Source organism: Orussus abietinus, unplaced genomic scaffold, assembly GCF_000612105.2.
Source record: "Orussus abietinus isolate OABI.00-Male unplaced genomic scaffold, Oabi_2.0 scaffold156, whole genome shotgun sequence".
Lineage (NCBI taxonomy): Eukaryota > Metazoa > Arthropoda > Insecta > Hymenoptera > Orussidae > Orussus > Orussus abietinus.
This window is the reverse complement of record NW_019394309.1, coordinates 182,160-205,886: the sequence shown is the minus strand read 5'-3', so window position 1 is coordinate 205,886 and position 23,727 is coordinate 182,160. Positions and strand designations below refer to the sequence as shown.

At 44.5% G+C, this 23,727-nt stretch overlaps 3 protein-coding genes across 4 annotated transcripts; 2 read left to right on the top strand and 1 right to left on the bottom strand.

The window, feature by feature from the left end:
• Positions 1–662: 662 nt before the first annotated feature.
• Positions 663–11,629, bottom strand: LOC105695217 (dynein heavy chain 7, axonemal-like). The gene is made up of 3 exons (XM_012416571.1): positions 6,736–11,629; positions 795–6,636; positions 663–678 (listed from the first exon to the last, which is right to left on the bottom strand). Exons 1-3 carry the CDS (start codon positions 11,627–11,629, stop codon positions 663–665), a joined length of 10,752 nt encoding a protein of 3,583 aa, XP_012271994.1.
• A 659-nt stretch (positions 11,630–12,288) lies between these two features.
• Positions 12,289–14,730, top strand: LOC105695340 (peptidyl-prolyl cis-trans isomerase CWC27 homolog). Its single transcript, XM_012416833.2, has 8 exons — positions 12,289–12,587; positions 12,671–12,880; positions 12,947–13,147; positions 13,220–13,359; positions 13,470–13,724; positions 13,788–13,949; positions 14,016–14,203; positions 14,275–14,730. Exons 1-8 carry the CDS (start codon positions 12,546–12,548, stop codon positions 14,604–14,606), a joined length of 1,530 nt encoding a protein of 509 aa, XP_012272256.1. The 5' UTR covers positions 12,289–12,545; the 3' UTR covers positions 14,607–14,730.
• A 138-nt stretch (positions 14,731–14,868) lies between these two features.
• Positions 14,869–21,983, top strand: LOC105695339. 2 transcript variants are annotated; one of them, XM_012416832.2, is made up of 9 exons: positions 14,869–15,038; positions 15,293–15,394; positions 16,044–16,476; positions 17,833–18,050; positions 18,360–18,541; positions 18,610–18,757; positions 19,489–20,331; positions 20,403–20,632; positions 20,704–21,983. In XM_012416832.2, the coding sequence occupies exons 3-9, from the start codon at positions 16,440–16,442 to the stop codon at positions 21,029–21,031; spliced, it is 1,986 nt and encodes a 661-aa protein (XP_012272255.1). In that variant the 5' UTR covers positions 14,869–15,038; positions 15,293–15,394; positions 16,044–16,439; the 3' UTR covers positions 21,032–21,983. The 2 variants fall into 2 exon arrangements, with proteins under 2 accessions (XP_012272255.1, XP_012272253.1); XM_012416830.2 differs by lacking the exon at positions 14,869–15,038 and having other exon boundaries at positions 15,059–15,394.
• The last annotated feature ends 1,744 nt before the right edge of the window (positions 21,984–23,727 follow it).

The window sequence follows — 23,727 nt, the reverse complement described above, 5'->3', positions numbered from 1 at the left end:
TTTTAATATGAAACGCTACGATTGGCAATTCTTGGTAGAAAACTTTTGGCAAGCTTTCCTCTAATGTCTCTCTTTGGAAATCCCACGTAGCGCCTTGCAATATTAATCCGCGAACGTAAATTACACTGTAAGCGTCGGAAATTAATTTTTTCTCATCTGTAGACATAATTTCATGGTCGAAATTGATCTCTTCTAAGGGAACGTCATTTCTCCTTGAGAAATTTAATTTTCCCGCAAAAAGAAACGCGTCGACGGATGATAAACCGCCCAACCAAAACGTGCGAGGAAACCCGGAGTTAATCCAACTTCTAATGAAATCAATACGCCGCGAAAAGTCATTAATAAACACTGATAATGATTCCGGACAGGGGTAGGAACAGAATTTTGTCCATCCTGATGGAACTTTTCCTCGGAAAAGATCCTCCATCAATTTTTCTAACGATAACGTCAGTAATGCCAAACCTTCGAGGGCTTTCAACAGAGAATTTAAAGAATCTTTAATTCCCCTCAAAATGGAATTGTATTCTTTGGCATTTTCAATTAAAACGATATTGAACGGCTCCGAGATGTCGGCCAAGTATTTTTTCCGCACTTCGTTTAAATTTAAGGCTTGCGGAAGTTTTTCGAAAAATTCACACAGTATGTGTTTCAATAATTGAAACTTAGTTTTGGAGGTGTCTAACAAAGCATCGCCGTTTATCAAATTTAAGGAACGAATCAATCCGTTAGTCATGTCGTTGCCGATAATTATGCCTGCATTTTCGTGCAATCCGAAAATTTCCGGTGAAACGTACCTGGGTATAGTTTGAATATGAGATACGTAATCTTTGTACTCGCACCTGTTCGGTACTTTACACTCGGCCTTGTCAGTCAGAAAATGATAATCAATATCATTCACCACACTTTCGTTGTAACAATCCAGTAATAGCTCATTGAGACACTTAAGGTCGATTTTATTCGTCATTTTTCCACCGTGATTGCACTGACCTACGAGATATGAAATCGAATTGAAGGGGATGTAAAACTCTTCCTTGAGAAATATCTGCAATTGCAGGGCCGAAATTCTCATGTCCGATTGGTCGAATTCGTAGGGATAATTGAATCCAGAAATTCCGAAGTTTGTCCTCTCCCTAACGAGAGAGTGGAAAAAGCAGAGGCCGTAGAGAAGTTTTGAGAAAACTTTGTCTTTCCCAGGACAGCCTTCGAAAAATTCGAGCTCGTTCATCGGTTTACTGTTGTAAATCCTGAAGAGGTTTCCTTTCAGACTCCTAGGTGGACCGCAAGCAATTTTCACGCCATTTTGCAGAATGCCTAGAGGAAATCTCTTGTCGGAATAACTAGACAGCCACAGTCGGAATTCTAACGAGGTGGAATTAGGTCTGAAATTTTCGCAAATTTTTCCGATTTCTGCCAGCGAAGGCAGAACGAGATGACAATTTTGAAGGAATATCCACCATCCGGATTTTTCGCCCTTCCTGATAAGATCCATCGCTTTATCTTCCAGACCTTTCCCCATAGAGAGAACCACGAATCTCGAGGAATGACCGACCTTTTTTGATAAATCCCGAACCATCTCCACAGGATCCGAATAAGAGGGAAGAAGGAATATCAGAGGAGTTAAACAAGTAGATTCCGAGTAGGAAGAAGATAAGTCAAAATTTGGTAGGGAAATATAATCTTCCCCCAATTCAGCCTCCAAGAATTTTTCGACTTTCGAAACGACTCTATCAGGGCGTATCATTTTCAAGATCAGTAATTTCTGGAACGAGGTCAGTTTCTCCTCCCAAATTCCCGGCAATGGAAGGTTTTGAGGGTCCTTTGCATCGTAAAACTCCTTCCAGGGTCGATTTTCAGCGCAAATGTGATTTCCGAGTTCCCGAAAAATCGGCAAAGTCGAACTCGCTCGGGAAATTTGACTCCAGGATTTTTCAGGCAGCCATTCCGAGAAAGGATTCGGCGTTTCCGTGGGAAATTTCTCATCGCTCGCTAAAAAATCCAATTCTTCTTTCGAGATCTTCTTCTCATGGAGGAGGATCGTAGAATGAAGGAGAAACGAGTAAAGAAGCTTATGCTCTTCGAAAAGCGTCCTTTGGATCGCGCTACGAAGACTTTTGGTAAAGGAAGCTCTGAGGTTCATCAGGCGTTTCTCGATCAAGGGGCTCTTTTTCGATATCTCGATGGAAGTAACGTAAACCCTTATCAGCCAGGAAAGCGAAAACTGGTACATGAAGTCCACCCTCGAGAGATTGGAAATCGTGCCGAACATAATCGCGCAATATTCGCAAAATTCTTCATAGATTTTCCGGCATTCCTCGACCTGCTTTTCCACTATTTTCGCGGCTTCTTTCATGGCGTCCACGCGAATCGTCATATTTTTGAAAGCCTCCAAAATTCGAATAGCATTCTCATCTTCAAGGACGTTTATATCCGACGTGGACAGCGTAATCAAAACGTTATTTTCAGCCTGCCCCAGTGATTTCCTATTATCAGCGTCCTCAATTCGCACTTTTTCAAATTTCTCCTGAAGTTCAGGTTTCTCTCTCGAGGCGACGATGTCTAAAAGTCTATCCCGAAGAGCTTCGACGGGCAAGGAGAAATCAATCACTGTAACTTTACTGTACACGTCGGGTGAATAGCAAGGACACCTGATTTTCGAAACGAGGTAGAGGCGAAAATTATTCGAGTAGTGAAACTCGTTTTCCCCGATTTTCAGAAAATAGTTCTCCCCAATTTGGAAGACATCCTTCGCGAGTATCGGCTTCAAAATGCTCTCCAATCCCTCCTGGACATTTTCCAACAATACCGGCCTCCCTTTTTCCATGGACCTCCGAAGTGCATTTACAAAATTCCTGTCCGAAGTTTTGGCAAGAACGAGATCGTTATATTTCTCCGTCTCCTTAATCCAATCACTGGCATGATTTTGGGGGTCTATTAGAAGAGGCCACATCAAGGACTTCTCCATGATAACTGCGTTTTCCAAAATGAATCGATTTCTCGAGAGGCCATTTAGGTGCCAGGAATTCAGCTTGACCTCCGAGCCGAAAAGTTCAACAATGTCGAAGTCGAACGTGTGAGGTATCTTCGAGTCTAGGATGAAGGACCTCCATTCCTGTTCACAATCCTGCCTAAGATCCTTTCCGAAAGACGCCAGGCAGCCAATTATCCCGCAGGATAGCAGAACGTCCCCCAGGATGTTATCGAAAGAGGTCTTCAGCATCTTCGCCGACCTCGTCCACCTGGTTTTCTCACCTCCAAGGCTCACGATCAGGCTCTCAGCCTTGACCATCTTCCTGGTACACTCGGCGACTTCTTTTTCCAGGGTGAGTTTCCTGTTCAAAGTCTCTCTAAGACTACTGTTAAGGTTCTCCAGTTTCGCGTTCAAGGCGGCTAAAGTTTTCCTTTTTTCATTGAGAAAGTCCCCGGCCTCGTCGCACTCCTTCTGGGCGGCCATCAGCTTCTCCTTCTTCGGGGCCACGACTTTGGCCACTTCGTCATAGGAGACCATCGCCAGGACCCATTTACAGAGTCCTTCGGCAGCACTCGAAGCCTTAGCCACCACGTGGGGTACGAAGTTTTTATCCGTGATGTAAGTCCTCTTGATGACGTTCATCTGATGAGACGGTATGTTGTCCTTGTCGAAGTCTTTCAGGACCTGCAGGAAGTTCATGTCGCCGAGGACGCGTTTGGTGGGCCCCCAGAAGTCGACGATCTTTTTGCCGCTCTCAGGATCTATGGACTTGTCGGGAGAAACGCCGAGGATGACGCAGACTGCAGCCAGGACGAGCTTTATGGTATCTGGAGGGTTCTTCATGGCCTTCACCAGGGTTATGTCGGTGGGTTTGAGGGTGTTCAGGGCGGCCACGGCATCTTCCAAGATGGGAATGGCCACGGCAAGCTCGGCCTCGCATTCGGCCTTCAGGATACCTGCAACTTCCGCCTTTTTGTTGGCTATTTCCTCTTCCTGCTTGACCACGACCGTTGCTTTTTCTATCGTCAGGTTCTCCCTCTCGATCTCCTTCATCGTGGTCGCCGTCTGTTCTGCCGATAATTCTAGCTGAGGCTTCAACTTCATCAACATGGTCTGCATGTCGGCCACTTGTCGCTCTGCCAGTTCCAGCTTTTCCAGACCATTCAAGAAGCGATTCCTTTTCGCGGTGATCTCCTCGCGTCTGTTGGACAGTAAGTTGCCGAAGAGTCGCAACATGTGGAAGAAAGCCGAAGAAGGTGGGTACAGGTGCTTGGAGGAGGTGTAATGTTTCTCGCTGATCTCTTTAGCTCGGGTGAAGAAGTACTTCAAGGATATCACCGAAGCGGACTTGAGGTCTTCCGAGAGGTTCATTTCCTTCATCCAGGTTGAAGCTGCGTCTTCTAGAGCCTCTTCCGGCCAAGGTTGCAGCTGGTTTATGAAGCAATAATCGACTAGACTGGGATAGGAGAGCAGGTGCTTCCTCAAGGTGTCGTTTATCGGGCTGAAGCAGAGCACGAAGTGAAGCTTCTCTCTGCAGCGAGCTATGAAGTAGTCCATCACCTCCTGAAAGCTCATGTCCAGATTCTGGTCACCCTTCTGGGCGTTCATTCTGGTCATCTCCACTATCTTCTGCTTCTCTTCCAGGGTGAAGAGGTCCAACACTTCTCCTGTCGTCAAAAGACTGTCTATATCCTGAAGAAATTCTCTTCTGATCTGTTTCTCCGTCAAGAGGAACGTCACGTCCTTCTCCTCTGCTCCGCACTTCCTCAGAATCATCTTCAGGTCCTGCTTCCACGAGTTCGAGTCGTACAATGGAGTAACGGCCACCTCGAAGAAGTACTGTCTTTCTATATGAGCGGCTAGCTTCGTCAGGGTCTTTCCTCCACATCCTCCAACGCTGATCATCAGCAAACTTCCTCCACGAATCACCAGGACTCTGCAGATTCTCACCAGGTGCTCCAAAGCGTATCGAACAGGAAGGATGTTCAGTTTCACTTTCGAGGTTTCATTGTACTCGTTCAGGTAGGCTAAGCACCTGTTCTTCAAGATCTCGAACTTGCTCAGTTCTTCGTATCTTCGGTACTTCAAATTTTTATTCACGTCCGCCAGGTTGCAGAAGACCAAGCTTTGGAAGCTTTCCTTGGTAAGGCTGTTTGAAAACTTGGGAAGATGGTCGAAGGCGGACTCGAAGGGGTCCTTGAAGTTCGAAATGGCAGACTCCTTTATCTTCTGGAACACCCATTCCTTATCCTCCTCTTCGGCAATTCGGTCGCTGAAGACTCGCAACGCCTCGTGCACCCACAGACGAAGAAACGCAATTTTGGTATCCACGGACTCTTTTTGAATCAAGCAGCATCCCTCCATGATCTTCGACATATCTCTGAGATTGAACCGATACTCTAATTTTCCAGGGACCGGCAACAATTTTTCAACTGCAGATAAATAAACTTCCATCGACGCCGAAGCTATGCTGTTGACGCTGCTGATGATGTCGGGGGCGAAGAGGTTTCTCATCAGCCCTTCGTTTAAGAGATTCGAGAAGATCCTGAAGATGCTGTCCTTGGAGGGGGAGTTGAAGAAATACACGCTGAAGTGTCGCAAAAATCTTGGGGAAATTTTATCTTCGGGACCTCCCAAAGTGAGAGCTGATAAGAACAACACGTCGGACATGTATATCTTCGAGGGCTTCTTCAGGTCGAACCAGTACTCGTGATCCATGAACTGGCGAATTAATTCAACCGCTGATTGCGATCCATAGGTGTCTTTCTTCGCCCTGTTTAAGTCGTCGATGACGTTCAGGCAGAACTTCATTTTTGGAGCCCCAAAGTATCCTTTCCTGAGTCTGCTCATTCTTGAAAGGATCAGTTTCTGAGCTTCATCCGCCGTCGTATCTGGAGTGAAGTTTAGGAAATTGGTTAAATATTCTTCCGAAGATAATTTGTTTGCGAGTAAATCGTAGAGGCAGGAAGTCTTCCCCACTGCGGAGTCGCCGCAGAGCAGAAAGGGTTTCCTGTGCTTCACGTGACGAAGGAACACGTCGGAGCACTTCAAGGTGTCGACCGTGGGGATCACGGTCTTCTTCATCTCTGAGGCCTCTGCTATTTGCTCGATCTTCAGGTACTCCCCCCAGTACCTCCAACATCCGCTTCCCTTGAACAAGTAGACGTTATCCTGCAACGATCCTTCCGTGGGAAGGGCCATTTCGAAGAGCTTCACCATCTCTGGAAGTGGATGAAGTGGGTTCTTTCCGGTCCAAAGGGACACGTAGAAGCAATCGAAATCGCTCTGAGATTTTCCGTCCAAATGGCCTGCGAGACCCCAAACTGTGGACAAAATCGTGGCAGCCTGGCACCAGGTCACAAGGTGGGAACTCTTCTCGGTGTCTTCAGAGTTCTCTTCGAGTCCGTCCTGTATGTATATCCCGAAGAGGTCCAACATCGACTTCACCAGCTGAATCTCTCCCAGAGGGGTTCTGGTCGTGCAATTTTTCGAAATAAAACTCAAACTGGGCTCCAGGGACCAGTTGAAGAGCGTCTTCAGAATCTTCTCGTGTGATTCGCTGGTCCTGTTTGAAGCTATCCAGGATTTCACGAATGGCTTCCAGCCCACGATCTTTGAGTCGATGTGTATCACACCACATCTTGATACAGTGCCAGGTGAAGTGTCGACTAGGTCCATCGTCTCGATTATAATCGAGGTCGAGGGGGAAATAAATATCGTTTCTCCAGAATTTAATTTCAAAGTTTTATTGTCGTCCAGAGTGGTACTTAAAGCGTCCATCCAAATGTTATCCACGGGACCGTCGAGGATCATCCACTTCTTATGAAGCTCTTCAGCCTCTGCGAAGATGCGAAAAGTATTGGGAAGAATCCCTTCGTTCCATTCTTTCGATTTCGGGTTGATAAAGCCAAATAATCTCTCAAAACTCAGGGCCTTTGGATTTATCGTCTCGTATTTCACGAGACTCCCTATTTCGGTATTTCCTTGCTGATACAAATAACACAACGTGTCTGCAAGAGTCTGCAGAATTGTCGTTTTCCCCCCAAATGGCTCACCGACGATTAACAGTGAATGACGAGTCCTCATTGTTTCCAGAATTTCCAGAGCTTTTGGAGTCAAATTTTCGTGACAGATTACCTCCCTCTTTTTACAGGATTCGGCGAAGGCGTGGAGAAATTCAGAATTTCTCGGAGAAGTCATCACGACATTCGGGAAAGTATCTCGAAGGAATCCTTGGAAAAGAAGTGCATCTTCCTTCGTTAACATCGGTAAATTTACACCCATTAGAGATCGTAGAATTATCTCGTTTTCATTTTTGACATCAGAAGAAATCTTCAGACGAATCGCATTCTTGATGACAGTCTTCAACGATCTAACTCCAAAGTGATGACGGTAAGTTTCTGATAAGTATTTGGAAGACAATTCCTGAATCTTTGACATTTTTCCTGCCAGTGGTTTGGCATCAGAGAAGCCTGCTGCTACGAGATGCACTTCGCAGATCTTCTTCAGGTCGGGAACGGATATAGAGACCGTCCTGAAGAGAATCTTCAAGTTGTCTGATAAGACCGATCGGCCAGGATGTCCAGGACTAATTCCAACACAGATGTAAGCTCTGGGGTTGATGTTCAACTCGATTCCCCCGAAGTTCATGGAGCTCGATTTGGAACATATCGCTTGCCTGATGCGAACCAACTGTTCACTGATAATGGACAGTACGTCTACGTTAATCAGGTCGAAATTTTTCAGGTAAATCCAGGCACCGCAGGAAACGAGGCCTTTCAGTATTCGCTCTAAGGATCGAAGGTCGAGGTTTTCGGTGCAGTTGAAGAGAAGGAAGTTTAGGGCGATGGCGTTTCCAAGGGCCTTGATGCTCTCTGCTTTTCCGGTACTTGAAGACCCAGTCATGGCCGTGTAATGACACTGACGATAAGCTTCCATCAGGGTGCAGATACCTCTATCGGTCAATGAAGTTCGAACGAAGCAGTCCTCGATGCAGGTGAATTCATAGCCATAGGTAATCGTCGTCTTAATCATTGAAACGTTGACCTCGTCCTGGTAATAAAATCTCAGCTGCGACTTCCAGTAGAAGTCGAGGTCCTTCGTTACGTTCTTATCAATTAGCATGTCGATGGTCTCGATCTGATCGATCGCGACAGTTATGAGGATGGAAATGACGATTCTTGTTCTTCCGTCGAGAGAAAGATGAAGACTTTGTATCATATCGGCGAGGTGTTTGGACTCTTCTTCGCGGTACGACTTCAAAGTTGCAGGATCAGAAGAGAGGAAGCAGTAATGGATGGCGGAGGTCCAGTACATCCGCAGGATGCAAATGACGATCATGCTCGGAAATGACGTCACGTAGTCGATCAAGAGCTTCCTGTTGAAGAGTTCCTTGCACTCCACGAGTTTCCTCCGTAGAGAGTTCTTCATTTCCCGTTCCAACTCTGGCAGCCAAATTTCTATGCATTTGGATGTTCCAGTCGTAGGGATGCACTTCTGCAGCTGCAATTCTTCATCACGAGGGCCGATGATCGATTGCACCTGGGATTTCTCGTCCAGCCCAAGCTTTTCGATGCTTCGAAAGCACTTCTTCAAATAAGGCTGCACCAATTTTGGGCCGTCCACCTCGAACAGGACTTTCATCATCTCTTCGTCCGAGAGAAGGAAGAATCTGCTGAAACGGAGCCTAGCTTCCTCGAGGTAAGCTCGCACTCCTTCATGGACGACTTCGAGAATGTAGCCAGCTTCTAACATGCTGTCCAGGTACTTTGGGGATTTTCCAACCACCTCAAAGATGAGAGCACCGGACAATTCTGCTGCAGAGCTTTGCAAGGTGTCTTTGACTTGGAAAAATGCGGTCTTCTCCCTAGCTAACCCAACAGCTGTGGAGTCGTCGCAGAAGACAGGGTACAATCGAAGCCACGTTTCCTGGACCCTGGACCACTCGTCCATGGTTTTCTGGATTCTCATCAGAGAGCCCAGAAAATCCAGGACCTCGGTTTCGATGGGTCTGACGAAGAAGGAGCCTCGCATCTCCTGCACCTTGACGAGCTGCTCCTCCAGAAGGATGTCAACGTCATACGACTCGGTTAAAATCGTCAATCCGGACTTTTCATGGACCGTTGCAGGAAATTCGATGGTATCCCATTCTTTTATCATAGCACCAAGCTGGCGTTCTAGAGCTAGTTCCTTGTCAGCTCCGATGCTTATGCCTTGGAACTTCTCCACGTGGTGCATAATGTCAAGTGCTATTATCTTCTTCAGGGTCGTCCCAGCATCCGGCGTCAAGTCGAAGCCAGCTATCTCTGACATTGCGTCCCAGTGTCTTTTAACGAGAGCCGCATTGCACATGCACACGGCCAGGTCCACGTATCCCTTGAAATCGTTCACCTCCTTCAGGGTCTGCCAGCACAGTTTCACAGGAGCAGGCTGTTGACTGAGGTCAGGGTCATCCGGTACTCCAGAGAACTTGAAGGGTTTGTTCGTCCCGCTGTCAGCCTTGATTTTGGCTTTGTAGGTCCTGCCAATTTGTGCGAACTCTTCAGCGTAATACAGGGACCTTTCTTTGATGACATCGGCGTCTAAATACTCGAAGGGACCATCGAGCCAAACTGCGTGGTCCCTCTGCCACTGGCAAATTAAATAATTAAGCGTGTAAAAGGACATTATCGTCTCTCGAATATCGACAACTTTCGGGAAGATAGTCTCGGGGAACTTAAAGAGCCGCTCCTCGGCGTTGATCTCCTCGATGCCCTCTTCGAGTCCTTCGGTCTCCTTTACAAGAACTCGCAGGTCGTTCATGTATTCCCTCACCCTCCTGGCATCGTCCATCTCGTTGAGGATCGTCAATTTGGGCGTTAGTTCGTCGGCTTTTTCATTAAGTACCGCTACCTTCCTCTGTAGTTCGTCCTCTAATTCGCTCTTCATGGCTTCGCACAGGACACTGTGGCGATCGAACACCGGCTTTATCAGCTCCAGCCAGTTTATCGTCTGCCTGTTCAACTCCAGGTGATCGTCCGTCAAGGTTGCAATTCGGAGCAGAGCACTCGTCATACGAATCGATTCCACCACTTTGAGGCGCAGTTCATCTAAAAGCTCCGTAGAAGCGTAAGAAATGTACTCGCTAAGCTCGAAGAGGTCTTTCACTTCGTTTGGAATATTCAAAGCTTGAGCTTTCAGCTCCTCGAAATCCGAGCAGATCGTCTGGTTCCAGTCCTTCTGATAAGCCACTGCCTCTCCTATCAAGGCTTCGATAAAGTCCAAGGCCTTCTTCTTCAGAGTCTCCTTTGCGGGCTCCTGTCTCAGCTTTCCTATGTCGTAATAAACGTTACTCACCATTGGAGTAATTTCTTTTAAAATGAAACGGAAACGCTCTACGTGCTTGCAGTATGTCTCGAAAGGTCGTCGCTCGGAGATCAGGTCCGCCATTTTGATTCGAGTCTCCGACGAGGTCAGGGTGGAAAAACGATCGTTGACGATGTCTAGGTACTCGATCAGGGGACCAAACATGTCGTTTAAGACCTCTTCTAGTTTCTCATGCGAGGATTCGGTAAACCAGGCCGGCAGCTTCACTTCTACGTACTCTTTTTCGCTTTCCATTCCTAGCCACTCCTCGAAGGAGATCAAGTCTTGGGCGATCATCGGCACCCCGTCGATGATCTGGTGGAGGATCAAATAAATGTCTTCGACGCCAGGTAACACGATAAGGTCTTCCTCCTCGCAGAGAAGATGCAGGTCAAACAGAGGACAGGTCTTCGCATCGGCCAGGACCGCGATCATGCGATTGATCGTATTTATCATGATATTTATAATTTGCTGCACGAATAATTGGGTTGCGCCCCGCACGAAGCGCGTCCTCTTCTCGGCGGGAATGTCTCTTAAACGGCCCAACCTTGACATCACCCTAACTATTTCATTGTAATAATGGTTTCTGATCACCAAGGCGCCTCTTCTCAGATCCTTGGTCAGGGAATCCTGGAACTCCGCTAGACTCAGCAAGCCTAGAGAGCGGTAACGAGAGAAGTCGAAGACCATTGGCGGGAGATTCAAACTTGCCTTCGCCATTATGGTCTGCATCAGGCTGTGAAAGAGGAAGTAATTTTTCGCCAATAAAGAGCGCCGTTTCAGAAACAAACTACGGGGCAAGCAACGGTAATCCTTCACGATTGTCGGCTCAGCAGATCTTTCCGATTTTTCCAGGTCCTCTTCTTCGCCGATTATGCTTCGGATTCCAAAATCTCTCATCACGTTGTTGTACATTCCCTTGGTTTCCTCCAGAAGGGCCTCGAACATTTCGGCACGTCTTTTTCGGATTTCTATTGGAACCAGGTCTTGAATGCTGCTCTCCCAGTGGGGCAATAATCCTACGATGGGGATTTCCCTTGCCCAGTCTCGTAATTTTGAGATGTAGTAAGATTTTGGGAGAATGGGCTTGTAAGTGAACGGATATTCCACCTGTTCGTTCGGGTTGATCTGTCGGGAGAGCTTTTCAACTTTCCGGGCCACGGCTGGTAGTTCTTCCAATTTTCCTCTTTGTCCTCGGAATTTCCTAAGTGTATTTCGATAGTGCCTCTCGTCCTTCAAAAGAACCGATGGCACGGGGTTCATTCGAGGGACTTTCGCCTTTTCGTAGAAGATGTCGAAGCGTTCTTCGCGCGCCATTATTCCCTTACCAGTTAAATTATTTTTCCATGGGTATTGGAGGATTGTTACTTTTCTTTTCTTTTCTACAACGTGAAAATTTCGTCGCACGCGCTGCCACTGTAGCCCCGGTGGACTGGAAGTGGAACGGCATTTAAATATACACGAGTCTGGACTAAGGCGCAAGTTTTGTTTTATCAATACCATTCAATTCCAGGCGTGCTTAAGGTGAAGTGAAACCCCCCTCAAATCAGTCGATTCGAATAACATACTTTTTCTTTTAAGGGCATTGGGATCGAAACGTCTGAAACTTTGATACATGACTCGTGAGCATCTAGGAATTATTCTGACACTTTCCAAATTTTTCTGAAAGACATTTTTGATTTAGCTTAGACCAGAACCAAATGGCGCCGAGCTCTCAAATTTCGATCAATATACAATTATTGAAGGCTCTAATATGAGATACGAAAGTGTCATGACAATTGTACGACAATTTAAAACACTCTGGTAATCGATAAACTGGCATTTGAACAGGATAAAGGTAAAAAAAGTGTCTTATGCGCTGCTATGCCAAAATGATGGTAATATAAAGTCACGCTGTAAAGATTTAGTTGACGAACGTCGGCAACATAGGTATTTGGAAAAATCTTTTTTATCGACGTCGATCAATGTCGATTATGTTAAATGTGGAATAGTTTCAGTGTACATACGTCCGTTGGGTAAAAGCGGTTTGTGATGGTAACGAAACATGGTGTGTAGATATTCTTTACTTCTCTTTACATCGACCATTTTCCGTTGCGCTGTGGGGATTATAAATAAATTTATTTAACCTGAGTGCAGTATGTGACGGATATGTTTACAGTAGTTCATAAAAACTGGCATTAAAAGGTGTTTAATTGCCCAATTACTTTGTAAATGTAATTGACAACTCGGGAAGATGAGTAACATTTATATCCAGGAACCCCCGACGACAGGGAAGGTAGGTTATGAAAAGTATTTAATACTATATAATTCTAACCTAAAAGGTACGAATTTCATTTATATATTTGTTACATTAAACAGGTTGTCATGAAGACAACAGTTGGGGACATTGATTTGGAGCTTTGGACGAAGGAGGCTCCGAAAGCTTGCAGAAATTTTATTCAGTTATGTATGGAAGGATATTACAACGACACTATTTTTCATAGAGTCGTGAAAGGTTTTATCGTTCAGGGTGGAGATCCTACGGGAACTGGAGAAGGTGGAGAAAGCATCTATGGGCAGCCTTTCAAAGTATGGTGATTGAATAATTGAACATATGTTTAGTTGGAAAGGAGTTTTATGTAAATCTTGTTTCAGGATGAATTTCATACGAGGTTACGTTTCTGCCGCAGAGGGTTACTGGCTATGGCAAATGCTGGTAAAGACGATAACGGATCCCAATTTTTTTTCACTCTTGGTGCGACACCAGAATTACAGAATAAGCATACAATATTTGGGAAGGTGACAGGAGAAACATTGTATAATATGCTTAAACTTGAAGAGGGTCTTGTTGACCAGGTATTACCCGTGTACAAATTTATAAGAAATGAGAAAATTAATGAGGTATATAATCTTCATTTGGTATTTCAGAACGATCGACCACATTATCCTCAGAAAATTTCTGGTACTGAAATCTTAAGTAATCCTTTTGAAGATATTCAACCCAGAACGGTTCCAAAAGAGGACGAGGAAGTTAAATTAAAAAAGAAAGAGAAACCATCAGCTGTGAAGTAAGACTAGTATTTAAGAAAAGATACATGTATTTAAATAGTTATTTTCGAAGTATTTTTTTAAATATTGACAACTCATGCTAGGTTGCTAATTAAGTTTCTTGGCTCAGAAACTTCAATCTCTTGTCTTTTGGAGAGGAAGCCGAGGAAGATGAAGAAGAATCCACTGTGTTAAACAAACAATTGAGTGGCAAGGGCAAATCTGCTCACGATAATTTGATGGATCCAAAATTAAGTTCACAGCCTGCAATAGAGCCTCACGGGCCACCGAGTAAAAAGAAAAGAGAAGATCGAAGCAGCGATTGGGAAAGCGGAGATGAGGAATTGACAACGGAGGAATTAGAAATAAAGAAAAAGGAAAAGGAGTAAGTTTACAGATTCTTTTTATACGAGGCAAAATGTAACACACGCTTATCTTCTTTTCCCAGGGAAATGAAACAAAGGATTATGAATAAATTGAAAGATACGAAAAGCACTTCTAGTACCAAGAAGGGTAAAGATTACGAAACCGATCAGAAGGAAGCTGGAAATGAATCGGATGAAGAATACTATTTAGGAAAGGATCGAGTGGATGAACGAAGAAAGAAAGCGTAAGTAAACATGATTCTATGTTGACGAGTAATTCCAATATATCTATAAAATAAAAAATAAAACAGGGAAGCAATAAGAAAGGAGATTCGCGATTTGAAACGAGGAGTTCGAGACGAGAAAAGAGCTAAGGAAGCCAGTGAAAAAGTGAAAATCGAAGAGGAAGCGAAGAAGGAGGAGAAGACAGGACTCGTAAAGGAATATTTGAAGACTCAAGAAAAATACAAGGAAGCTAAGTCGAAGGTTCCTAAGAAAGGTATATTGAACATTTATTATTGTATTTATTTTTTAACTAGCAGTCGTTTACAATTTACTTGTCACTTTAAGGAGCATCGCGTGAAGACTTTACTCTTCAAATGTTGATGAAATTCAAAAATAAGCTTCAAAGTGCTAAGGAGCAAGTCGACAGTGAGTCGTTAAGTGACGAGAAGAAAGTTACCGAAGCACCCGAGGAGGACGATCCAAATGACGAGTCATGGATGACCCATGTACTGCATTGCGAAGAAAAAACACCTGTGTTAGCTAAAGACGCCAGCACCAAAGATGACGACTGGTTTGAGATTTACGATCCTAGGAATCCCCTGAATAAACGACGGCGCGGAGAGAAAGAGAAATCGAGCAGTTCTCGGGAGGGCAAGAGTCGCTCTCGGCATAAATAATTTCGAGAAATGTAAATGGATTATATAGCGATTAAGTAATGATTAGTTCCCAACGAGCAAGATGTACAGCATCTAATGTTCAATTGGACTCGAGCACTTAGATGTGCAATAAATAGCCCTTTTCCCAACAAAAAACGTATATTCCTCATTGCGTTCAAGGTATTGTATATTTCCCTTGAAACGGAATTATACAAATAGAGCATGATACAGGGTCTTTTGTGCGGCTGTTGCGAGTAAACATACTTATCATAGATTCGATAGTAGTACAGCGGGATTCTCTAAAGTGGGAATAATGGGACCCTGACGTAAAACGCATTCTGAGAGTATATAAGGATGTGCATTTAAGGAGGTGCGATTTTACCGAGAAATTTCTCCGGTGATTTATTAATCGGGAAAAGGATATTTTCACGGTGATTAGGCGTAATTGGAGCGGTAAGGATTCCGCTGTTAGATCCCAATAGTTGAATCCAGTGTAAACAGTAAGCGCTAATCGGCGTTTATCCCGCGAGTATTATGACTTGATAAGGAAGTGATACAAGTCTCGAGACAGTCCGAGCACCGCTCAGTCGTTCTTTCGATATCGGACGATGCGCGTCCACCCCAGGTTTCCTTTTCCTCCGAGGAAAGAAGCGTATCTAGAGAAAAGAAGCGTAATTGAAGTTTAATCTGCGTCTTTTTTGTTGAAGACACGTGTCGGCCGTCTTCAGGGTCGCGCCGTCCCTCGCCGGGGCCGAGCTACAATTTGCAATTAGCGCTCGAGTACCTCTCTTTATTCGGTACCCGAAATAGTAAGTACCTCGACGTTAAATATAAAAATAAACCGCGGGGATTAATTTACACGTCTTTGCTCAGAAATAGAAAATCCAGGTCGAGACGTTGTTCCAAAAACGTTGGATAAATTGAATATTAGATTACACCCGGTTTTACCTCGAGAGCCCAGATAAAGTCGATCGCAATCAAGTGTAATTAAGAGATAACAGAGATACTCGACGTTGATCAACCCCTGACAGCGATACAACGAAAATGATCAAGGATTTGGTCTGATTCACTCTAAACGCCCTGATAAACAAATGTATCCCCTCAGCGCGATGATTGCACAAATAGATGGCTAATAGTGGGATTTTCTCATTAACAGACCTGTGAGCGATAAGACTCCTGCTGAGTGATAAGCTGACAATTCCTCGAACTAGTTACCTAGAAATAAATTGCTTTTTTCAAAAGCTCGATAGAATGCGCCGAATCGAAGGAATATAATCGTTCAATTGCATGGTCGCCCACTGACAGAGCATTACTCAACGCCCACCGAAAAATGTTAATGGCTCGAAAATGGGATGACCCTTTCTCACTTCCTCAATGTACAGAGTTGATTTCAACTGAGACGGTTCAAAGGGCGGCGAAAAATCTTGTCCTAATAGCGTGCTTCGATTTTCGTTACAGAAGCGGTCGAGAATCGGCGACGAAGGTCGGGAACTCTTTTTCTTTCTCTGAAGTATTCGAAGTTACCGAGGCCGGGGACTTTTTTTTTTTCTCGAATAGGAGGGATTCCTCCGAAGTCGGGACGAGGATAAAAGTGAAATCAAGTACGAAGACGAGTAGACGGGCCTCCACGTGGGAGAACGTAAACTCGCCCGAGGAAACGCGTGGACTTTGCGTGGCCTTATGAGCGCACTCCATTATACTCGCCCGATGTGTTTTCCTTCGATTTCGAGTGACAGTGTATATCTCTCGTCACTTTCCTCGCTTTTGTCACGGAGAAGTAACATGTCGATGTAACGACCCGCCGATATATCAGTGCCAGGCCTCGTGAAAGCAACAGCCCACGCGCTGTTCACCATGCCTACGACACCGCTACGAGTTGATAGTATACTCGGTAGGTTTTTAATTTTTATCTTCGATAGAATAAATAATATTTTAACCGCTATGTGTTGACAATATACTCGGTAGATGTTTAATTCCTACCTTCGATAGAATAAATAATATTTTAACCTCTACGAGTTGACAGTATACTCGATAGGTTTTTTATTTCTACCTTCGATGGTACAAATGGTATTTACACCGATAGGTTTTTCATTTTTACCTGCGATGGCATTAAGATTCTTTAAAGACTGCCGGGATGGCTGTGGAAAATTTTTTAACCGGCGGGAAATAAACTCCTCCTTTACGTCAATCTGTACAATCAAGATCGAATTCTGAGAGCTTCCGAGTGCTGATAAACCGGATACTTTCGATTGGAATATTTGCTTAGTCCTATTGGCGAATCGATTAGATCTGGATTGTATCAGTTAGACGCGATCGGGAATGGTTCTTCATTTAAATGACATGTCTTCGACTGAGATACCGAGTGTCGAGAATTTTATTCACCCGATTGAGTAATGCACTCGGGGCGTCTTTATTTCAAAGGCACATTCTTTATAAATCGCTTAGAAAAGTGCGGGTGGGTCGTGACATCGAAGCACCGTGATTTATGTTTGTTTTCAGGCTTCTGTACAGCGGGATTGCCTGAATTATTCATGGGAAACAATTAACTATTCAACGTACGTCGAATACCACCTTCGCTAGATGTGATGTCAGGGTCTTTAAATTGGCCACCTCGCACTTTTATCGAATTTATTGTCGGAGAAATAGGACGGTTCGGCAGCTTCCTGGACTAACATTTCCCCTTCTGGTAGTCTTCTAATCCTGCCAATGAGAAGTGAAGAATCCTTGCCGATCGTTGATAATATTCTGGGATTTATATTCATGGTTTCCATGGCGACGCATGACGCTATTTTCAGAGGAAGACACGCGTCCTCGCGTTCAAATCGAATATATTGCCGGAGAAATAGGAGGTTTAGTTGCTTCCTGAATTACTATTTCCTCTTCTGGCAGTCTTCGAATCTTGCCAATGAGAACTGAAAGGTTCTCTCGATCGATAAGAATTTTAGGGAAATTAATCTTCTCAGTTTCTATAGCGATGCGTAGTGCAATTCCCAGAGGGAGATACGCGTATTTGATATCGTCGCGGAATGCATCCAGCAGTCTGTGCATTTGTTTACGATATCTCTTGTCATATCTCGGGATCAAGATGTTATAACTTATCGAGGAATCGAGAAAGACTTGTCACAAGAACTGCAAGTAACGATACCATCGAGGGTGGAATCGTTACGCGGCGAAACTATCTCGATATCATCGGTATGAAATTATTAAAAAAAAAAATTGTTTCTATTTATTACACTTTCTATTATAGAGGAAGGTGCTCGACCCAGAGATTGGCAGCCAAGGAGTTCAGGGTTCAAGGTTCCGATTAGATTGGTTCGATTATGCCTTTTAGGGGCATTTCTTCCGGCAATTCTGGTGGCGGGTCCGCTGTATCTGCGATATCGAGTTTACTCCGAACAACTTTATCCATTGACGATTTCCGATCAAAGACTGATCGATGGCAGAGTGTCCACAACGTGGTGCCAGGTACTGGCATTGTGGCAATTACCCGACGATCTAGCGTTATGCGAGTCGTAGCCTTCCATTTATAAAAAAAAGAAAAAAAAATGTTCCGAGGTCGAAAAGGACCGCTATCGCGAATTCATCTCAAGTCGCTCTTGTGATAACCTTGTTATCACTGCCGCGTAGATGAGGGTCCTTTAGGACGTGCGATATCGAAGTGTCGCGAGTGTCGAATTCGAAGCCGTCCACGGTTATTTTTTTGATAGCATCTCTGGCGGCCTTCAGCAGCTGATTTTTCACGTTTTTAATTCATGAATATATTTCTTTTAACAGCGACAAGTCGTCAAGGTTAACGGAACGTTCAACGCCTATCTCATGAGGGACGTGCCCGAGGTGAAACGGGAGGTAATTCCGGTGTCAATGACAAGGCACTTGATTCTGGAGAATGACATGAAGGAGTACTGGGGCTTCTACTTACTCCGAGGAAGCAGCGTCACGGTTTCCACTTGTGTAAGGTAGACTTCGGAAGGATGAAGAAAAAAAAATTCGCCGGGGCGTTATCACTGACTCCGTGTCATTGCAGATGGCCTGGCGCATCTTTAACTATGATTCGAGGTCATAAACATTTGCACGAATGCGCCTTTATCGGTGATGACAGCAGCGAGGAGCTGGAGGAGCTCCTCGAGGTCGCCCAGGAGCGCGGCCTGCTCACCGTAAACGGGACCCTCGAGGTGAGATATTGTTTAAATAATTATTTTAATATACACTTACCATAAACGGGACTCTCGAGGTGAGATATCGTTTAAATAATTATTTCCTCAGCGTTCACCCCTCCCCGGTAGCTTAAATTTAATCTACGCGACGAGTTCGATCATCTAAGGAGGTCATCGTCATCTATGATAACCCGGGAGATAATAACGCACCGGGGTAATTGGTTCCTCGAGGGTATCAATTTATCTGGATACGTTCATTGCGCCTACACCCTCTCGGGTCTAATTAATTGCCACTGTTATTGCACATATCCTGACGGTCGTTTTTCCAAGTCTGGGCCGCATCATCAATTATTTACTCGATAATGGATACAAAGAGGTTGGAACGATACTGAGGTAGACGACTCTCCTGGAGTGGACGAACAAATGCCGTCCGTTTTTCCCTCGCAGTTTCCTTGTGTCGGATTTTAATCGAGGAAGATAATGTGAATTTCAGTCAAATAAAACGAAGGACGTTTGTGGAGATGCCGGCATTTTATCGCGAAGTTATTGCACCTTATGTCGAGTACTCGTGATCGTTGTAACTATTTGGTCAGGTGGACCCACACAGTCAATGGAGAAATTGATACTGCTCGGGGATTATTTGCCGTTGGTATTTTCAGCGATATCGTAAACTCGTTATTTTCCGTTAAAGAGCTCGATGTGGCGGACGTTTGTTTATATTTCCCTGATTTTTTCTTTTTTTTTCCAAGGACGAGCACCCTAGCAACGAGCCGGAGAAGATGAAGAGGGTTCGTCAGGGGATTCAGTTTCTTCAGCAGAGCAGCAACCCCAATGAAAACGACACTCTGCCAATTCCTTATCACTACAGTAGCCACGAGTTGGATGCGAAAGCTATGAGAAGTATATTAACCGAGCTGTTTAGGAAAACTCTGGAGACTAAGAAGAAACAGAAGGAAAGCCCTCATCATCATTACGAGGGGGTCTTCAAGGAGAGTGCCAACATCGATAAGCCTCCTGTCGTATCTGCAGATTTTCCGTACAAAACTGAGAGCGAAGCCTCCACAGAGGGTACAAGGAAAAAAGACTCGGGTTTGAAAATCAATCCGGCGGAAAGTAGGTCGGATAAAAATGAGGATTTCGAGGGAAATCCGGAAATCCATCGGGAAAATCAATCGACGACCCTTGAATACCTTACTACTCTGTACACCGAGCCAGACAATGTTTCGGAAGGAACGTCAACGAGTGAACAGGCGATTGTTAGTGATTTGATAAGTACTACGGAGATATCTCCAGGGGGAAACGAAAGTGATCGGTCCGAGGCGCCGGAAACGGCATCTGGGGAGGTTTTTCGGGAAATCCTGGGAAAGCTGGGGTCCTTGGGCGACCGAGGGAAAGCAGTCCTTAAAAAGTTGGTAGATCAGATGGACGAGGGACGAGCAAAGGCTGGGAAACTTAGGAAAATGGTAAACGAAGCTATGGTGATTAAGGATTCGAAGACCCTGAGGAAAAGGAAGAGGGAACTGATCCTTTCTTCACCCTTGGGGGAAGAACTCACGCAAGACGACTCGGAAGCCGACGCTGCGGTCGAGGAGGTGATTACAATTTCTATGTGGATTTTTATTCGTTTAATGATTCGGCGATTACAAACAAGTCCAAACATTAGGGACTTCTGCATCCAGACGGCATCGCCGAAGACAGGGGCACCGTAAACGAGACTACCTTGAATGACAGAAGCAATTCAGAATTTTGGAGCTCGTTCAGCAGTTCCGAAGAACGTCTTTTGGATTGCAAGGGCCTCATTTTGAATCTGCCCTTGACGCCTCATCAACAGTGCACTCCAAAATTCGAAAAGCATCACCATTTGGCATCCTTGGCCAACACCGTCACCTACAGGTATGAGAATTGCTGCGGTTTACAGAATATGTAAACTTTTGAGTACTAAACATTTCTGTTCCTCTTCTCAGGGTGCCCACGAATGGTTATTACTTTTTCGTCTTCAATTCGGAAAACGAGATACAGCCGAATTACATAAGGATACGGTTCGAGCTCTTGAAAACGGTTTACGACACCTCGGACCCGATTCACGCTTGCAAAAACACGACCGAAGAGTGTTCGCTACCCCTGAATTTTTTCAGTGGCGAAAAGGCGGTTTTGGAATTGCCTTTGGGTGATAACGACTCTCAATGGAACGAGGAATTCGTTGTGGTATCGACCTGCGAGCCGAGGACGGCTGTGTACATGATCTGTATTATTACAGTACCCTTGTTGATCATGCTGTTCGCTTTTCACTGACACAAGCCCCGCTTGTTAAATATTAACGAAGCATTTCCACAATGGAGGCTGAACGATTCGCGGAGGGTAACGACGTTATCAGTCGTTTTCATTTTTATTGGGACGATCTTGGCGAACGATGTGTGTGCAAACGAATCATCGAGAGTGGGCATATGTTAAACTCCTAAGTTATTATTTTCCAGCGCTATGTGATATAAGCATATTGAAACGTTGCATTTTTTTTTTATACGACTGAAGAGTGCACCGTTCCACCGGAAGAGTATTAAGAACAATATTCCTCTAAGTATAATGACTCGTAAAATACATAGCTCACGTTATTCCCCACGTTAGAGAATATTAGCTCCATGAGCACTGATTCTTTCTTATCAATTATCTCTGGTTATCAACATCCTAGATATCCGATAGACTTCTTGGAGGTCGATTACCCAACGGATGTCTAGGTCCATCGAAAGCAAATCAATACGAATCAGTATGTCCTCTGATAAAGGAAAATCGCTTCGACTCGTGTCATTCATAGCGGAGGCTGTAATCAGGGGCGATGACACTTCGGTTATCGTCTCGTGAAAATGTCTTTAATTTCTCGTTATGTTATACAGCGGTCGTATTGTAAATAATATTCCGAGGCTTTAAGGAGAACCTAGTCGTGATAGGAATGTAAGACTGGCGTTTACGCACTGTTCTAATTATAATGAGATTACGAATCGCTACGTATATGTGTAGATAAGGCTGTACAAATACATACATTCTAGGACGATGTTTGCGGAAACACGTTCAGACGTACGAGCCGTGCAACAGGAATTGTACACGAGTACGCTTGTTTGCGCAAATTGAAAAGGCGATATTTTCACATAACAATTGCGAGGCGATTGTTCGATGCATAAGACGTTGTCTGGATGCGTAGGTACAATTTTCCATACGGAAAGTATCTTGGAATAAATTTTAACGAACGTTATACGTCGCTTTGACCGTCCTCTTTTTTCTTTCTTTCAATCTTGTATTTCGCGAAGTCTTTAATAAAGGGTAAGCGTGATCCCCGTTTCGAGAGCGCCTTAAAAATTAATCCCTCGGCTTTCCGGCATCTTAAAAATTAATCGCCCCCCCGATTTGTGCCCCTAATCTGTCGGGATTAATTTTTCATGCCGGAAACAACGACTGGCTAACAAGTTGACCCTAAAGTCACGAGACTGCGGGGGTGGACGAGGATTTCGCATCGAAGGGCGGAGCATCCCTTATCGACACGAGACACTCCCAGCTTTTCCGAGGCGTCCTGTTTTTCCAGAGGTTTCAGAGAAAATCTCACGAGACCTGTCCAAATCCTCTGCAAACGACTAATGCGATTTCCCAAATAAACATTAACCGTGCGACTAAAGTGACCGACATCAAGAACTATTTCCAATTATTATTATTCATCTACCCGACGAAATTTCTGCATAAATTTAAATATCCGCGGTGTGTATCGGCATTGTTCGGGAGTTTGCATTTATCGAGGGACATGCGACGGTTTCGGTGATTGTTTAAACATCTCTTAGCCGGGTTGTAGGACCAAATTCCAGAAATGCTGGTTCTCGATCGATAAGTCGCGCATGGCCACACGTAGAAGACAAACACTAGTAATGGAATTAATATGGGGCGGCTGGTGGGATGCGATAAGGAAAATTGATTTTACCCTCACCCCTTCGCACCTCTGGGGGTAAAACGCGTTGACGTTCATGGGACACTGCGCAAACCGAGAGACACGCCTCTTTTCTATTGACACACCCTTTATGCGCCTCCAATTCGAGGGTGCAACTCCACCATATTGTACTTCCACCATTATTACATTTTTCAGATACATGTACCCCGAGTAACACATCTGTAAGGTCTGATACAAAAAAAATATAATTCTTAAGATAGATCTGCGTACACTGATAAAAATCGATGAGAATTTACATTCATTTTTAACACACCTCATTCGCATAAAAAAGAAGGGATAGAATGGGAAAATTCCAAATTAAGAAAATGTACAAACACACATAACATTGTATATCGATAGTATTATTTCTTTCACTGGAATTAAATGTAACATTGCATTGGAATTATCTTTAATTTAATTTAGATGCCGAATGAATCTTATTTATTGTAGCATTGAAATAACCAGTGATTATGTATATTTACACGGGCATTCTTATCAGTGTATGTAGAATATTTCGAGTGTTCGGTGAGAAATATTCCGCTCCTTCGTACGATGATAAAGGTGTATGATTGTAGGCGGTTTTCGGTGAGGCTATAAAGTGACCATGAAAAAGAAATCAGGTCCATTAATCTCGAAATTGAATTCAGTATCACGAGCCAGTCTAACCGCGATTCAAACCCCTGTGGGAAACCACTTTGTACCCTCTGCAACCCCCATGCGAACCTCCACCTAACGATGGGGCGATTTATCGGTTTATGAGTAAATCCGGGGAAAATTATTCTCGTATGTCGCGATATGGCACATTTATATCGGCATCTTATGGCGGGTCTTTGGTGCGACTCGGTCGTACATAAATGCGATCAAAATGGGCAGCTATGCACCCAACTCGAATGCAGTTATGTGGCATGGGATCCGAGTCACTGCAAACGTAAAAAGTCACCCTGGTTTGACACAATGGAGGGTCGGCACGTGTCTTCGGACGAGGGCTGCCTTAACTTCGCCTACTTATGGCGCGATTAGGGCA

What these genes read in the sequence shown, in the direction of transcription:
- LOC105695217 (XM_012416571.1), bottom strand. Translation starts at nt 11,629, where the DNA reads ATGGCGCGCGAAGAACGCTTCGACATCTTCTACGAAAAGGCGAAAGTC. An exon ending in CATTTGGATGGACGCTTTAA is followed by an intron (nt 6,637 to 6,735) that starts GTACCACTCTGG and finishes CGATGGACCTAG; the next exon opens with TCGACACTTCACCTGGCACT.
- LOC105695339 (XM_012416832.2), top strand. Translation starts at nt 16,440, where the DNA reads ATGCCTACGACACCGCTACGAGTTGATAGTATACTCG. An exon ending in TGTCCACAACGTGGTGCCAG is followed by an intron (nt 18,051 to 18,359) that starts GTACTGGCATTG and finishes TTCTTTTAACAG; the next exon opens with CGACAAGTCGTCAAGGTTAA. An exon ending in GCCAACACCGTCACCTACAG is followed by an intron (nt 20,633 to 20,703) that starts GTATGAGAATTG and finishes TCCTCTTCTCAG; the next exon opens with GGTGCCCACGAATGGTTATT.
- LOC105695340 (XM_012416833.2), top strand. Translation starts at nt 12,546, where the DNA reads ATGAGTAACATTTATATCCAGGAACCCCCGACGACAGGGAAG. An exon ending in AACCCCCGACGACAGGGAAG is followed by an intron (nt 12,588 to 12,670) that starts GTAGGTTATGAA and finishes TACATTAAACAG; the next exon opens with GTTGTCATGAAGACAACAGT. An exon ending in ATAAAGAAAAAGGAAAAGGA is followed by an intron (nt 13,725 to 13,787) that starts GTAAGTTTACAG and finishes TTCTTTTCCCAG; the next exon opens with GGAAATGAAACAAAGGATTA.